General features: G+C 34.5%; 1 protein-coding gene across 2 annotated transcripts in view; it reads right to left on the bottom strand.

Annotated features, from left to right (window-relative positions):
• Nucleotides 1–18,897, bottom strand: part of ELP4 (elongator acetyltransferase complex subunit 4) — a 148,767-nt gene that overhangs the window by 91,404 nt on the left and 38,466 nt on the right. For both annotated transcript variants that reach the window (XM_074841999.1, XM_074842000.1), the window contains exons 6-7: nt 11,797–11,881; nt 6,298–6,486 (exon numbers count right to left, since the gene is read on the bottom strand). In XM_074841999.1, the coding sequence (XP_074698100.1) occupies nt 6,298–6,486; nt 11,797–11,881 (274 nt within the window). The remainder of the gene's footprint in view (nt 1–6,297; nt 6,487–11,796; nt 11,882–18,897) is intronic.

Here is an 18,897-nt window from a genome sequence, read left to right on the forward strand (position 1 = left end):
AGGAATCCTCGCCTGCCATTTGGTTTGCTGATTTTAATCTCACAGGACTTTCTTACAGTGGCTCCACTATGCTGAACTGGCACTTGCTCCTAGAAGTGAGTTATTATTAAACTTGTAGGTCAATTGTGGCACTAACAACTCTTTGGAAGCTTTCAGCCACGGTGTACAATTTGCTGGTCTAATTAAATATTAATTCTAAGTGTTACATTCTGTGGCTAAGAGCTTTTATTTTCCATCATCAGTCTGGAAGAGAAAGAGGTTACAAGGCTAATTTAATCTTTTTTTTTCCCTAGCATTAAAGCTTAACTACACAGGCACAAAAACATCATTAAAGATGCAGTATTCCTTTTTATTATGATTATATTGTAATTAATAGAGCAGGTCTAAACAAAAAGATGTAAAATTGGATTCTGAAATTTCAAGGTTTTTAAACAACACCAAAAGTTCATATAAAAATGTTTCTAAGCAAACACTGCACAGAAATTCAATATCCAGTTATTTGAAAATCATTTAAGATGGGAAATACATACGCAAGAATTTAAATATAAAATAGTTTTTCACAAAATTGTTGTTCTTTGTTCTGAAATGCAACAGAAAACAGATAAACCCATATTTAATGCTACATTCACAGGGCATTTTTTTCAAGAACTTGTACTTCTACTTATGTGAAAAAAATAATATCGCTTCAGAAAAACAATACTACTTCCATTTTCTAAGAGAATGACTTGCTTAAAGCAGATAACTACTTTGTCCTGCATTATTTAAAGTCACTCTTCTAATCTTTACTTATCAGTGTCCAAATGGGCTCAATACATGAGCCTCTTCCCTTCTGCTTCCATAACAGTTGTGTCCATGTCTGGACACTGGGCATTATATTAACTACTTAGTCCAGTAGCCAAAAGATTCCATATGCTTGAACAGATGACTATCTCCATACTGTGATGGGGTATTTAACTGTTTAGGTCTAATATTGCAGCTGAAAGATTTAGTTCTAAATCTTACCTAATTTTTTAAAGTTTTCATAGGCATATTTTCAGATTACATACATAAAACGTAAAATAAAATTGCAATGCTGCATATACTCATTAACTTTTAAAGTTTAACATATTCATTTAGGAAAAGTGATTTTTTTTTGATTAAAAAGACAGTGTGTTGATGAGGATGTGTATATAGTGTCCTTCTAAAAAGTAAAACTCGTTAAAATGAGAAGGTTGGTTTAGGTATGCAATTTGATATAGTGAAATCAGTTAAAAGACAACATGTGGGTGCAAAAACATGCTTCAAATGTATACTCTGTTTGCTTTTGAAATGGGTAGTTGTTACCAAATCAGAAGTGGTGGAGCTAGAACACAGCCTGTTGGCAACCATAAACTTATTTTATGAAACAACAAAATATTTCTATTTCTTCTGCAACTTGATTAGCAAATACTATCAACAATAACAGAAACTGGAAACAAAATTACTCAATGTCCCACAATTTAAATTTTGACTCTGAGTTTCCTACTCGATCATCATTTTAAAGATGCTTTTATGAATATCTAGAATATCCAAACCAGAATATTAATATTTGAAAACTATGTGGATAACCCAAGAATACCTGTCATACACTCATGTCTCTCAATATTTCTTTTTATGGTTGTTAAACTGTATTTCTCACATACAACAAAAAGCAACATGCAACATTAAAAAGCAAGTAAAACCCCCCAGTATAGACCATTTAATCTTCACAGTTTCTATTTTGCAGATAATTTCAAAAGGTTGTTTAACTATGATATAGAAACTACATGGTATTTGATCTCAATACAAATTTGTGTGCATTGGCTACCTCATCAAATACCTTTGAAGGTTATTCAGTATTTTACACTTGTGAACTCTCAGAAGTTACAGTTCTAAGGCAGACAATCACTCTTAGCTCCTGTCATAGGAATAAAGATTTCAAACTGTGAGAAATTCACAAGCTATGGGAGTTCACATTTTATAATCCTGTATCAGCAATGGATTCTAAAGCACTCTGTTGCTTGACTTCGAGTTTAGCTGCTAAATTACTCAGTGTGAACACAAAAGGCTATGGATGTGAAAAGGTTTGTTTCTGAATTTTCCTACACTGAAACATACAGTAACTTATGCACTTCAGAGAATTCAAAGCATCAAAACATTAATATTGTAGGAAATTAATTTTTTAACATACTGGATGAAATAATGAAAATACCTTGCTAAACAGAACTTCAGACTCTGAGGACAGGTTCTGCAACAAGACTTATTCATACTGACTTTTCATTAGTCAATTAATTTCCCTTGGTACATGCTGACTAATAAGGTTGTTAGTCCTTACCAGTAATACAGCTTCAAGTTCAAAATAAAGGATGGCTTCAATAAAAGTGTTATGTTTTCTCCCAGTGAAAATAATAACCTACTAAAAAAAGTATTACTTAAGTGATACAAATTTGGGAAGAACAGGAACAGAATTATGAACATTATTTGGTATTTTGGGGGAAAGATGTTTTTGGATTTACCAATGATTTCTAGCAATTAAAGAAGATACCACAATAGGAAAATATTTTAAATTCTATTTTAGGGCTTTTGCAAGTATAAAACAGTGACATTAAAGTCCTTAAGGTCACACTCTGCAGCACAAGAAGCTGTTGTTTTTGGGTTTTTTTAGATTAGGTACTAAACCGCACAGATTATCAACATAGAGAAAAAGTGTCCTTATTAGTTTTTATAATATTCCTTAAATTTGGAAAGTGTAAAAACAAATGAAATCCCTCTTCAGAATGCCCTCCTTGATCAATGCTAGATTTTAAAAATGGAAGTAATTTTCCTTTTTCAAATATACCATCTGATTTCACAGGCAAAATGCATTTTCAAGAAGCAGTAGAAAGACTTGAAAAATAACCTTCCATCAACTATTTTAATCATACTTGTAAGTATCTCAATATTTATTACCTGACAGACAGTGTAAGATAAGAGTATGTTCAATTGGTAGAAAATATCAATCAAGTAAAACTTGTCACACATCATCTGAATAAAATTCATAATTGGGTAAGTTTTTAGTGTCATTTTCTTGAAATCCTCTTCCAGAACAACGTATTCCAATTTTTGTGGTTGAGAAAAGAGAATTTTCTTTTTTCTTCATGCACTGTTTACACTAGAATTTTCATCAATAAAACACAAAGAATCTGTGTGTTCTTTAGTGGACTACAATTTCTATAAATTATTCTGAAAAAAGTCTGTGCACAACCAGATTTTTTGTAAATTTGTGTCTTTTACCAAAATACAGTCTTACAGAAGACTGTGAAGACATTCAGTGTCCTGTCCAACTGGGTGAATGAGCACCACCTTTGGATAGACGCAATTCAAAGTTATTAAATCCAAGACAATGAATAGCTGGAATAATGAAAGAGCGACATTGGTGGATGTGTACCACAGAGGGAAAAGCATCAAGCACAAAATCACTGCTTAATGTTCAGCAGTCATCAAAGAGACAAAGTAGACATTAGAATGTAGAAAAAGCGAACAAACAATAACAGCATTATTGTATTATGTTATTGTAACAAAGTGAAGTATGATTAAAAAAAAGGGACTGTTTAAAAACAGATTAAGGAGGCAGCATGAGAAAAAATACAAAACAATCAGAATACAGAAAAGATAAAATAGGGAGCCTCATCCTATTGTCTCATCAGCCAACAACAAATATATTTATGAAAGGTAAAGGCAAAACTAAACTTTCTGAAAAAGAAAGAAACCAGGTAGATTTAATTTGTGGAACTCCCTGTCACAGTGCAAGATGTGAAGTATTTGGCAAAATGTATAAAAGGAACCAATCTCAAATTGTGTATATATATATGTTCCATACATATATATGCATTATACATATAAAAATATAACTAGTCTGGGTTGGAAAGACATTGTCCCTGTTGAAAATCAGTACTAACAATTGTGAGTTTTATTTCTTTTTCACTGGAATAACTAGTACTGGGGGCTGATAGAGACAAGATATGGTATGAGTGACTACTAAAAATATATTTTTTCAAGACAAAGACAGGTAAAAATGAAACTATTTTTCTGTATATGTTATGCAGACAAAACCTTGATTAAAATGTGGTTTTTGAACTTAAATTTACCTATATGGAAATTATCCATGTGAAGAATTTACTTGTAAACCACCTAGTTAATACAGTTGGGACGCAAAAAATAATATAGAAAATACAGAAACAGGAGTTCAGGGAATAAACGTGGAATTTCCTACATCTTCAAAAAAAGTGTGCATTTTCTCTGCCTTCAGTGTAGTGACCTTAAGATTCAACAGAGGAAGCATATGCTAGAACTTACTCTGATCAAATTAAATACATATACAGAAATGCACTTGGAAAAAAAAATCCTTCTCTCTTATTGTCTTGGAAAGAAAAGATATTTTCTTTACTTTTTTAATCCAGCAAGAAACCTCAGCAACAGAATGGTGAGTAGCTGTGTTGTGAGAATGTGAGCAGCTGCTGTTATTATAACTAAAGGTCTGTCTACGGCTTGAGCCTGAGAGACCACATGTTCGGCTGTCCTCTCATCTTGCCATCCTCACCAATTAACTATTAACATGGAGGGCTGTACACATGCTCTCAGGGGCTCTTTAACAGGCTTCTTGGAGAGTGGAACAACTACACAGCAGGGCTCTGGGAACTGAGTAATGTGGGGTATAAGGAACCCTCAGCAGCTTTGCTCCTCCTAATGACAGTTTTCTCCATAGTTTAGTGCTTAAAGAAGGATACATGAAGTTTAACAATTTAAAAAAAATTTTAATGCTCTCATTTGTTTAAGGCTGCTAAGCAAAGATTCTGGAAATGTGTGGGTTTTTTTTTTTTTTATTCAGAATATTGTAGCACTTATTGTATAACAATTCTGTAAATTTTTTTTTTTTTTTTTTTTTAAAAATGAGATATAATTTCAATCCTAACTCCATGGGAATTGATTTATATGGAATTTAGAAACACAAAACCAAAATTAACTTCCAAGGTAAGTTTGCAACAAACAAAAAACTTAGTCCTTCAGACTGTTTCTCAGAGTCACTTCTGGACTTCTCTAAAATATTATCACACCTTTTATTGACATAATATGTAAAAAAGAACACATTACAACTGATTGTATGTCCCAATTACGGACAGGTAATTCCAATGTGTAAAAAGAAGGATGCTAGATTTACATTCACAAATTCTATACATCACATTAAATTTTACTGTCAATCTTTTTGAAGGCAAACTGCCATCTAATATTTAAAAATAGCTAAGTAGGGAGATGGAGGTTTGTCCTGCAAAAGAAATATTCATATACTTTTGATCACAACAGTAAAACCAGAAAATCAAGTTTCTTTATTTTCAAAGCAGTAAGTGCATCAGGTATCTATACAAATAACATTTGCAAGGTATTCAAACACCTTTACAAAATGCAATACATAGTGAGAGTCACGTACCTATCAAAGACAGGATTTAATCTAACGATAAACTCATCTACTATGAAAACATTTTGCATAATATGAGGTTTTATCCAGTACTTTTTTACTATAATCACATCAAATTAATATCTAAAATTATAGGTTCTCTGTTCATTGTGAATAATAATTTTGCTTTTGTAAGTTACATTACCACTTGCAGAAAAAAAGACTATCTACATTTTTCCTTTTGCTAAAGAAGTTTATTTCCAGAAGATACATTTAAATCTCCATATACTCTCAGGAAAGGTGTGATTAGCAGCTGCTGATTTGGCAGCTGGGAAAAATACTCTGACACCATAACTGACTTGCTTCTGTCCCAATACAAGGGAATTTAGAATTAAAGAGTAAACCTGTATCTTTCAATTCCTGGTTTTAAAAACAAGATCACACATCAAAATAATGAGCATGACAGATGAAGACAGTGGACTGAAATATCTTGTACTGAAACTCTAAACAGTGTTCTGAAGGCAGTGAAAAAGTGCACAGAGATGTTGTTATGAAAAAAAATAAAAAAGATTACTAGCAGGATTGTCTTTGCTTTTTTACAGTTTCTGAAATTTTGACAGTTTTTCAAAATAGACTAAGAGCCACATAAGGCATAACTGTACCTAAAATGGTTTTGTGCTTAGGTTTTTGTAGATTTTGCAGCACAACTGTCCCACAAAAGTATAGGAACGCTACAGTGAAGCTATGTTTTAACTTTGACCTTTGAACAAAAAGAGTTTTCAAAATTGCATTTATTTTCTTACTATAAACTTTAAATTTCTGTTAACTGATATGCCAGCTATGAAATATAGTAAGGACAGTGTTCCTACCTGGATAAGGTGAGCAGGCACTGTGATGATGCAGGCTGACAAAGACTTTCTGAGGAGGGCACGGAGAACATACAGAAATTTTGTAAGGCTATGAATATCTTCAGGAGTATCACTGCTACAGATGTCATCACCCCACAACATGGAACCCAGACTTTGGATTCCTATCCGCAAAATATTCTTTTGTTTTTTCTATTGAAAAAAAAAAGCCACTTGTTATTTTTTAAACATTAAGAGGAAAATATAATGCAATATTTTTAAAAATACAATTTATAGCATTCTTATCCATAATAATTATGTAGTTTACATAATCATAGTTTAATCTCAGATGATCTTATAAAAATCACAAATGAAATGGCATTTTTTTCACTATCATGCTATGTCAGATAAGTAAGTACAAGTGTAAGAGACAGCACGGAAATACCAAAACCTACTAATTTGCATTTCAAACCAGCTAAATATAAGTATATTTTGACTCAAAATCCAATCATACTATGATTTTTCGTTTCCTTTCTCTCCTCCATCCCTGTCTGACATGCAAAAGAACCTCTTCTCCCAGCTCTAAACTGGTCTGCTGGAAGGGCCTGAGAGTAATCAAACACAACTTTTCCCTCTATTTTCAACTGTGTTACTTTCATAACCTGACCATTCTGACTGTTTGCTTCAGTTTCACTTTTTCTGCTACTTCAAATGAACAAGGTCAGTGGCCTACCTCACCAGCGCATGGCCCTTTCACTATTTTAGAATTCTCTGTATCATCTACATTCCTGTCAACTCCTTCCAACTAATGAAGGAAGGTTTACCCACAGCTATGGAGAAACAGTCTGATGGAGACATCAGCAGATTGTCTCTTAAGGACTACACTTTTCTGAAAGTCCTTGACATGAGTGTTTCTGGATCTGCTTTAGCTAGCTACTCGGTACTAGAACCTAAGCTGTTTTGACATGTAAAATTCTAAACAGCCTCCCGTGTTACCTACCTAAAGACTGTTTGCTGCCCTGCAGTATGCTGGCAGAAGAGCATCCAACAGAGGCAGTGGCTAAGAGAAAGCCCCTTTTCTGAAGGGGCAGATTATGAAGCCAGAGTTGTAATTTTATGTAATTTATGCAAAGTGAAATGTCATCTCTCATGATGATAAATCTTATTTCTGCTTATATGATGTGACCTTTTCTGGTGATCTTTGAGAAGGATTTTAGGTATATTTGCTATCAGCAGCTCAGAGGGAGACAATAAGCACCACTGTTGAAAGACTTCCTGTACAAGGTGATCAAAGACACATTTCTAGAGGTCAGGGCTCATATTTAAAGGCCAGCTTTTTTTTTTTTTTTTTTTTTAAATAAATATAAAAAAATACTCATTTAAATAAATAAAAGCTTCCAATGTACTTTTCATTATAGAAAAGTGCTTTGATAAACTGTAGATATTAATTTCCACCAGACGGAATGAACGGTAACTATCAAGCACAAAACACTGCACAGCTGCTCTGGAAATCCAGAGGAAAGGTTTTGACAAGACAAGAGACTACTCTTATAAATACTTCCTTCTCCTATTGGGAAGACAGAGCCTGAGTTGTGAAACACGGTTAGTACCACATGGCTCTGAACTGATCCAACTCTCACAGCTTACGCAGTGAGCTGATCTGCCAATTAGCTTACAATCTTTGTGAAACTCTGGTGGATTCTGTAGTCTTGGGCTTTGCAGGCTTGATTTATGTAAACTTTTTACACTACTGTATGAAGATCAGGATAATAGTACAGGATAATATGACACAATCTGATTTCTCTGTATAATTGTAAGGCTTGGATGTTCAGAGTTTTAAAAGGAATAGGAAAAATAGATACTAGTCTAATATTCTTTAATGACTTCTAATCAGAGCAGATTTGTGCCTTTCTTGATGTGTGGTTAAGCAATGGTACAAAATCAGGCATTTAAAAAAAAATATTTTATCCAGATATATCAGATATTGACCATGAAGATAAAGTATTCTGGCATTTCAAAATTTCAGAGCAAACATACATAAAATTTACAGAAATTTTTTTTAATGAGGAAAATATTTTTTTCTTATCAAGAACATCCATAAGAACAACATACAGAGAAAAAAAAGTATCAGAATATCAGTTCTCTTATCGGATAAGGGATGACAGATGCTTGTTTCACAGTATTAAATCATAAGAGTTGTAAAAGATAAAGCTATTCAAACACCAGATAATATCAGATGTATTTATTTTGGCCAGTAACAGAATTTCTACCAATATGTTTCTGTCAGGCCCACAAGGCCCTGACAAATGGCTTATTCCATAACTGAAATATAAGAAAAGCATGTCTAATATTCTGTAACAAGCCTGCAGTAACTAGTAGGATAATGTTTTTTTAGATATACCACTAGATCTTTTATATTCTCATTAGTTTTGAAGTTTGGATTTTTTTTTTTACCTTTCTCATGTAATTTCTGCAACAATGTTTGCTTTGGCAGCAAGAATTCTGATTATGAAGAATTAAAAATCCAGCTCCAGGCAAACAAAAAGCTATGCCCTCCAACTTTATTAACCTTGACAATCACCCAACTTGAGCTCCAAAGTATACCAAAGATATGTTAAGTAAATATATTTGCTTACGAAAGTTCTGTTATCAAACATGATAAAACCAAATATTCTGAAACAAACAAGTGCTATTCTGTATGACTTAAAACCATGCTCAATTTATAAAGGATTCATACTTAATGATCAGCAGCAAAGACTTACTAGGAGGTTTTAGAAAGGATGTAAAACTGATGCTCATACTTCTGGGTTATAGGTCATTTGTACCCTGAATTTCCAAATAGATCTTGGCAAAGATGTTCCAGTCAGTGTGAACAAACAGGTAATTGCTTTGGTTAACCAAACCTTTCTTTAGCTTAATACTTCAATCAGGAATTACTGTCCTAAGGCCCACAAAGTCATGCAGGACAGTCAACCTATGATGGCCAACAGCAGATGATCCTATAAAACTAATGTTAACTAATCATACTAGATGCTAGAGATGCTTGACCATTTTATCAGAGGTCTACTAAACCTCTAGTGGTAGTTTTCACTAATTTTCCTAATAGTGTTAAACCTGTTAGCTGGGGTGAGTCACATTCTGCTCATTTTTCTCCAGACTCCTCTCCAAATACTAGTAAAAAAGGAGTAGTAAGTCATTGGCATACTGATGTGAAAGTACCCAAAAATATTTGAAAGTTTTACTAGCCAGGTTAAACTTTTCCTTTGAATCCAGATCCAACAAGCAACACATTTCTATAGACCTCTATAGTCTACAGATTTTGAAAGGATTATACTTCATAGTACAAAAAATGAAGCATTAACGGCATCAGCTTCTGTCATTCACAGACAGTGATTAACGAATCTACTTAAAGTCAGTACATAGATCTCTTGGAAGTTCATGTACCTCCCTGCTACATTTTGGCTCTTGCAGTTTTCTCCAAACTTCATGAAGACCACTGCCAATAGGACCTGCCCAAAGGGGAGAGGATTATTTGGGGGGGAAGCACATACATGCACAAACTTCTCAGAACCTTGTATTATTATTACACACAGGAAAGGACACGGCTCCAGAAAAATACAGGCTGGTCCCTACTCTACAATTTTTGCATCTGGCTACTTAGAAAGTACTTATGAAGTCTCAGTAAATAGAGAATACAGAGTAGCCCAGAGGTGAATTTCTCATAGATTTGGAAAATAACGAGATCCAAGGTGTGTTCTGGACCATAACTACATTCAACTCTGGACATATTTTGAAGAAGTGTGTATTATATATTGCTTCTAAACGTACAAAATTTAAGTGTACAAAGAAAGATGATGCATAGGGAAAAGAGGAAACTTAAAGTAACAGAAACTGCTCCAGGAAATCATATGCATTATCTCCCTTGAAACAGAAACAACTACACAAGTGCTAATGGCTTTCTAGATGGATAAACAGGCCTGAAAAAGGACTCTTTCTAACTTCTAAAGCTTCACCTCAGAAACTTATAAATGTCATTTACCAAACATATACTTTTAAATTCATCTGAGTTAAGGTTCTGGTTTTGCTTTATTGACACTAGTAAGACATTCTGTAACAATGAACAAGTACTGCAAATAACTATCGATGATGTTTAATTCTTCCCTGCTTGCAAGCAAAAAACCCAAAAATATTGGCTGTGATCAACCTTCATATTCTTTTACACATAAAAAAATTTCAGGAATATATATATATATATATAAAGTAAAATAAGAAACACCAGCCTAATCTCTTCAGCAGGAGGTTGTTTGCTGGCTTGAAGGCTGGCAGGGTGTTTGTTTCACTCAGTGCTGCTCTTTGCAGCCAGCAAGCTCTCGGGCTTCCCCAGGACCTGTCACCGTGCAGGAGGAGCATCTCTGCACACCGTGCCTAGGGTAGGATGACAAGCCTGTTGCCATAGCTACCACAGCGAGTGGGGAGAGGTGCCTGTCAGGGACCAATTTACTCCTCCAGACTGGCACTGCCGCCAAAGGGAAGGCAAGCTCTCCCATAAATCTCAGCAGACGCTAAACACTGAGCACAAATAACCTAAATTTACACACAAGTGTTCTGTGCAGGTAACATTTCTAAAACATACAGATAGACACAAAAATATCCATTCTAACATTATCTTCTCTGTGAAAATGATTTCTAAAATATTCAGCTGGTAATAGTACACAGTCTTGTATTATATTCTTTGAGGCTCTCCAGCATCTCTACTAATTAACTTCTGTAGCAACATTTGTGTTGTACAACAGTAAAGATAATTACCTATCAATTAAGCATCAATATATATGATTTATTATTTCATTTCCATCAACTCCAAAGGACTCACGTACTACTGAATATGACAATGAATAATAGATAAGGCACTGCTCAAATTAGAAGAGGCTTTCAGCCGATTATGCTTAAAATGTTTTTGATTACCCACAGTCTGATTTACAAAGAGTACAGAGATTTTTAGAAGTCTGGTAAGCTGTTTTGATTTGTAAGTTGAAATAGCATTCTTATTTCTTTACTTGCGTTTCTACATAAAGATGCACACTATTTAATTCATTAAAAATTCACTCCACTCCAGTTAAAACAACACTGAAGAAATCTGAAAGTTTAAGATTATATGTTCAATCTCAAGAGTCTTGAACACATTATCGCTAAAAGCAATAGTTTGAAAAAAATACTGTAGAGGAAAATGTGTTTTGCTTAATTACATTATGTTTGGCAATCCATTTATTAGCTAATTGGACAGAATATGCATTTTACTAATGTTAGTTTACAGTTCTTTCTTGCATGGTCTGCGTATCTGTAACAGGTAAAAACTCCAAATGCACATTAAAATATGAACCACACTATTTACTTTGCTTGTTTACTTTAGCAATGCTTAGAAACAGCTTGTTCCTTGTTAATTTGCCCAAGACCTTCTTGTGCCACCCTTGAAAATTCAGAAAACAACGTTAGAGGATTATAGAAGAGTATGAGGGTCTTCAGTACCTGGGGATCAGAGCCATCAAACCCCTCCTGGTAAATGATCCTCTGAATGGACTGAAGCAGCCTTGTGTAAGCACTGTTCATATTACTGTTGGTGAGAAGAAATAGTTTAGTATTTTAATTTTAATATTTTAGTATTTTATATTTATATTTAATATTATATATTTTAATTTTAATACTCTGCTATGTGTCTCTAACAGGTGTATTAAAAATAAATATAAGTAGATGCAGCTTTCAGTTCAAAAGCGTCATACAGAAAAAAGTGTTATAGAAGAAAAAAACCCAAACCTCTTTGAATAAAGTTGACATTATAAGCAGTTGTGATTTCTTCATGTTAACTAGTTCAGTGCTCAGACATTTAGTGAAAGCTAAAATCTCTAGGGATTAAGATAACTTAATTATGTCAGGCTCACTTACATCTAGGAGATTAATGATTTAATGTATCAATTTAAAGTTGAAACCATTATAGCACAGTACTAATCTTCTATAACTGACAAAGATCTACCCAATTGTTATTCCAAGTATACCTAATCGACGTCCTGATGAACAGAGTTGACTTTCTATTACTGAAAACTTTCATATACACAACTGCTAAACCAATCAAAACTAACAAAAAAAAGACACAACATTTTCACAATTAAAAAGCTCATGTAGTTAACGTGGTTTATTTTTTTTAGTTTTTTTTTTTTTTGATACCACACCAGAGCATAAGATACATTCTGCTATGCTACAGTTCTATTTTGTATCTATATACTATAGGTATTATTACTGTTTTATTTGCATGACAGCAGAATTGTGAGGTAGAATTTCTTTTATGTATTATTTAGAAAATATAAAATTTAAAAAAAAGGCAAATCAGTGGCTAAAAATGGATTTAAGCAGACTTCAAAGAAAAGTTTAGTAAATGGTCTTGTCAAAGTCTTAGAAGGTCCAGCTCCTGCACATTCAAAGCACTTCTTCAGATATCCATCCCAGCCATGCTCTCCAGTCCACAGGCTAAGAAACACAATGGACAGAAAGTCCTAATCTTTACTTTAAAAAAGCAAGCCAGTTGTTCGCTTTTAAGAGAGACATACTGTTTTCTTAAATCCCATAGTGCATACTGGCTTGTGTGTCTGGATTTGATGTAGGTTCCTCACTGCAGCTAAGAGTTTAAGCCATTCTGTCTTTCCTAGCTTCAGGGTTTCCTTCTAGTCTCACTAATTACCATCAGGGGTTGTGGATTCAAACCTTTTTGTGTACTTCCTGGGAAATATGACAGGCTATTTTGAAAATTTTGCCTCTAAAAATATTCTTGCTCTAATCAATTTGCATGTCTGGTCTGATAACAGCCCAGGTTGGAAAGGACCTTGAAAGATCACCTGGTCCAAACATTAATGAAACTGTTCCCATTATTTTAGGAAGAACCAAAAATGTTGTCCAAATGCATTTTACTAATAATACCTAAATAAACCCAAATAAACCTGCTTTCATAATTTTGCACAGGAGAGAAGACAACTTTTCTGAGAAGTGTTTAAGAGTTGCAAACATCTGTCTTTTACCCCACTGCTTTAACTCAGAATTCTACATTTCCTCCAAGAAAACAGTCTCAACCCAAACCCAACCCCCACAATGATATATTTAGGTTATAAAGTACAATCAAAAAAGTCATATAGTCATAATAATTTCAAGTTTTGAAATAGTGTCAGAAAACATTATGAGATGACCTTGGATACAAATAAAGGGGAGAGTTTCCAAATTAAACTGTTTATTTATTTTCAGATTTAGTACCCTAGAAAGCTACTGGTTAAACTGAGGTACCTTAATAATTTAATGCTCTCTATGAAATTCACAGCTGAAAATAAATGGCCATATATAATCTCAACATGACATTTAACAAGTAAAGTTCGCCTTGCTATACAAGAGTATCTCAAACAGAAAAGAAAGAGTAAATATTCACTTATGAAGTCAATTACTTTCCTAGCATTTAGCTGCAAAAGGAAGGCTGTTAAATGTTATACCTATACCGTCTTGCAGGTGTCAGTTTACAGGGTAGGTGGAGGGGAAGAGGGCTTTAGCCTCCACGCTACCCAGAATGTGTTGTCTCCATGTCTTCACATTACTGCAACACACACACAATCCTTGTTGCTTACACAGTGCTGTGATTTCTTCCCAGCTTTGCCAGAGCTGGAGAAAATCTGCAGCACTTCACAATAACCAGAAGCATTCATGTATCCTTTTGGATATTCCTTTATCCTTTTGGAAAAGATAGAAACTGCTGCTCTCCAACATTACGAAGTAGTTTGCAACTATCTTGTAGCCACAGCCAGGAACACAGTATGTGTAATATGAAAAGACGACTGTGGTCTTTGTCATCACAAACTAATTTTCAAGTTTGTGTATCTATCACTTATTTTGCTTATGAGTATTACCATGCTATCTATAGGGATGCCAGAGAATATACTGCAATCACAATACTTGCCAATTCCTGATTTGTTACTAACTTGCTTTTAAAAGTTAGTGGATAAAAGAATAAAATACCTAAAGCATTAGCAGAATTAAAGGGTCCCAAAATGAAAGCAAACAAATAAAAGAGATCGTCAATTAATCCATCAGAAAAAGCTTTGCAGCAAAGAAAGAATTAAAGAAAATAATGTAATGCCTACCAAATTTTTTTAAAAAAAAATTAAAAATAGGTGCTCTTCTACTTCTTGATAAAATGTTAATGGTTTACTTGAATTTGAACCATGCTATGTAAATAAGGACATGAAAAATTTATGGAAACACAGTTTATAAAAACAAGTTGCATTACCCTTCTGGCAATGTTTATCATAATATTTAAGAAAGGAAGTAAGATATTTCTTATTTTCTAATTTCTAGTCTTTTTTTGGCTTTGTTACTAAACACCATTTAATTCTGATAATGAGTTTAAACAATTCCTTCTTTACCCTTTTTTTTTTGTTTAGCAATTTAGTAATGGATAAAGCAGGGGCTGGCAAGAAGGTATCCTAGTTACAATGGAGCCTCTGACTTCTCTGTTGATAGTTTCTAAGCAGTTAACAAAGGTTAGGTTATCAAGGGTATGACAAATAGCCTTATTATGTATAAGGAGACCCCATTAGGCACGACAGTTAAACCCGTTTTATCTAAATTTATCGGTAAATCTAGACTCTAGACAAATTTATTCTTTTTCAAAAGCACATACATTCTTAAGGTAAAACTTATGGGTATTATTGAAAAACTACTGCTTAATTATTTTAGTTCCCTTGATTATCAAACTTTCTCTTTTGGTAATTGCAAATGAACAACAAGGGTAGAAGTAGAAGGGTAGAAAGTAAGCCTTTTCTGTGATGCACAGTTATCACAAAGGATATTTCTGCCTTCCTGTTAAGTACCAGCTTTAGCAATGCAACGAAAAGGACACCAGAATATCCTAGCAACAACAACTGGAAAACAGTTGCTGTCAGCTGCATAACCCCATTAACCTGGTCCTAGCATTAGGGCCAGGACATAACTGCCCTCCCCTAAAATAAAAAATAATGAGATAAGAAAGAGAAGGTTTACGTCTTCTTTTGGCACCAAACACCCAGTCCCATTTACTACTTCCTTTAGGAGAACAGACTTCCCAATCTGCTTTCAATTAATGTTTATCATGGGCCAATGAACTTCTACCTATCTTGAGTGATTATCCAAAAGGGGACCTGTAATCTAATTTAGCCATCAGGTACCAGAACTGCAGAAAGGAGAGCAAACACAGTACTCCTCATCTCCCTCCATCAAAAAGCAGATACACACACGTGTGCAAAAGCACAGGAAAGAAAAGAAAGACTGATTCAAACTTTAAGGTGAACAAATGATGTATATAACTTCCAAATTGCAAAGTAAAAGCCAGTCAATAACTTAGTTCTGTCTAATCAGTCACAGAATCTCCTTTCTTTGCAAGTCCATAAATAAGCCAAGTGCTTGTGTGGATAGGAAGAGAGGGGACACGAGTTCTAAAAAGGGCCAAGAGTTTCTGGCCCAAATAAAGCCTCTACCTCTCTGATCCTGCAAGGGAAGCACTGTAATTATTTTGCAATAGACATTAGCTACAATTTCAGAGACAGTTCACTCACTGACGAACAGTTTAAATAAAATAGGTTTCTTAACATGATGCTGGAGAATTAGAAGCACCAAGATGATTTGGTCCTTTTAACAAATACATGTTCTTATGCCACAACACATTACAAAGGACCTTGCTTATTAAAAGATGCAGCACTGTTTTTCCAAGGATTGTAAAATATATGTTCACTATACTCACTGTTTCTGTCAGGAGAGTATAAACTGTACAGGAAAATGTGGTATGTTGCTTTTCTTGTATATTTTCTGCTGTGACTGTATAACCTATTCTTTGTTATCACTTCCCAGAGTGGTGAAAGGAAAGCAAAGGATTTTTCTTCTTGTTCCCCATCCCCTCCCAAAGAAAAGAAGGGTGGGGGAAGAGAACTGTTCCAAATTTCAAGGAGGAGAAGTGAAACCTAAGGTCTCCAAATCTAGTCACCCTCTCACTGAAAAAGAAAGGCTGGTCAACAAGGTGAATTCTAAGTGCATCTAACAAGTTATAGATTAAGTACATTCTTTGAGGAACATTATTTACATACAAAAGTAGCAGATCTCTACCAGGAACAGAAAAAAACCCACCTAAAAAGTAAAACACTTAGGGAACACCTTGCTCAGATCAGTACCTATGATAATTTAATCAAAAAAGTGCAATTAAAAAAAATATACTGAGCTTCTAAAATCTTTCTTTACAATTACTAGCTTGTCATTGCAGAACATATAGCTTATAACCTCAATATAGAATGTGTGTATGTTGGGTTCAGTACACTTTCCATGATGACTACATAATTTAAGGTGCCTCCTCAATGGGTGTAGTTACAGGGCTATGACAATTTATTTCTTAATAAATTTATTTCTCTGAACTTAAACCATGCTGTGCTCTGCTACATTACAAATATTTAGAATGGATCATGCTAACTAAAATAATGTGGAGATATTTTGAGAAGACAGAACAGTTTTTCTTTTTTTAGTTCACTAATTCCTAATTTTTTGTGACTTCTGATACCATAAAGAGGTATCATCCATCAATAACAATAACATTTACTTATGGAAAATTATATACTAGGCAAAACTATCAGTTTCCACTTCCTCCTCAACCTCCATATTCATGACAAAAGCAGAACATTCTTAGATTAAAAAAAAGCCACAAACCACACCGCTGATTTTGGTCTGCTCTCCTACATGATTTAAGAGAAAATTGCATTAAGAAATGTCTTTACTGATACCTATCTTGCAAAGTATACCCTTTAGAAAGTCATGAAATCTTTCACAAACATCCTATAATAAACAGCCTATTAATGTAAATTATTTCAATAATGAACTATGCCCTTTCTTAAAAATGCCTCATTTTTGAATGATTTGTGTTCTTTCGATAAATTAAATTGAAAAAATCATATTTTAGAGATTTTCAAGTAATTTTGTAACATTTTTTTTAGTTCATTCCAGGCTATCAGTACTTTTTTTGAGGTATTGTCAGCCTAATAGATTACAGAGATTTCGTAATGCCATATAGGTAATTAGCATTATGTGACCAGGTGTTTCTTTGGTTATGCATCTAAGACCATAGTCTGAGAACTTTATGTTTAAGAAATTATACCCTCTAAGTGAAGACATGCTAACTACCCATACCCATGCTCCCAGTTCACTGTAACACAGAGTAAAAGTGTCATGGTTTAGGCCCAGCTGGCAATTAAGCACCACGCAGCCACTCGCTCACTCCTTGCCACTGGTGGGATGGGGAGGAGAATCAGAAGAAAAAGGTAAAATCTCGTGGGCTGAGATAAGGGCAGTTTAATAGGACAACACAAGGAGAGGAGAAATAGTAATAACAATACTAATAAGAGAACATACAAAGCGAGTGAGGCACAATGCAATTGTTCACCACCCGCAACCCGACGACCAGCCCGTTCCCGAGCTGCGATTCCTCCCTCGGCCAGCCCCCCCCAAGTTTATATACTGAGCATGATGTATATGGTATGGAATATGCCCTTGGCTAGTTCAGGTCAGATGTCCTGGCTGTGTCCTCTCCCAGCTTCTTGTGAAAATTAACTATATCCCAGCCGAACCCAGGACAAAAAGAGGTTAGCTCAAGCTCTCAGTGGGACCCTTCAGGCAATCAAAGATGAGGTCTAATACAAATTGTTGACTTCTATTGGAAGGGTTAACTGGGACTATCGTATTACTTTCTTTCAAATCATTGTCTAGTTAATCAAGAGAACAGAAATTTTTACTATTCTATGATAAATTGAACTTAGCTTTAGAAGCCAGAAGCACTGTGTTGTTTTTCCAAGCAGTGATGCCAACAAAATAATATCCTTTCCCTCTCCCTTTTATAAACTTTCTTTAATGAAATCACCCTGACAGGGCTGTGAGCTTGTTTTCATTCCTTGAGAAAGGAATCCTTCCTTCAGAATTCCATTACAATATTTGTAAAAAATACAGTACAAGTCTGTTGGGTTTCTGTAAAAGCATAAATGTTTTGAGACCAGTGAAATAATTGGTAACATTCATACTCAGTATTGGATTTAATACACTGTGACTAATGTGTATTAAAGAATCACTGAAGATAGGAATGAAAAGGACCTCAAGAGGTCAGGTAGTCTATTTTCTTGCCCCAAGGCAAGACGAACTACATCTAAACCATCTCTGACAGATATTTACCTAACTTGTCCTTAGAAATTTTCAATGATGGAGATTCTACAATACTCCCAACTGCAAGGCAACTTCTTCTTGTGCTAATCATTAGAAAAATATCCCATTCCCAACCTGTATTTCTACCACTACAGTTTACTGTTGCCCCTTACTGCTTGTCCTACCCTCAGCAGACAACAGAGTTACTACCTTCCGTATGTCAGTTTTTAACGTGCTTAAATTTGTCTAAGAACTTCCATTCTTCCATTACGGACCATACGTCCTGGTTCTAGATGTATACCCATCTTCACACCCTTCTCTAACTGATACAGAGTTTTCTTGAAGGATGCTACCAAAAGCTGGACAGCCTTGTAATGGCTGAGCAGAACAGAAGTA

Source organism: Strix aluco, chromosome 16, assembly GCF_031877795.1.
Source record: "Strix aluco isolate bStrAlu1 chromosome 16, bStrAlu1.hap1, whole genome shotgun sequence".
NCBI classification, from domain to species: Eukaryota; Metazoa; Chordata; class Aves; order Strigiformes; family Strigidae; genus Strix; species Strix aluco.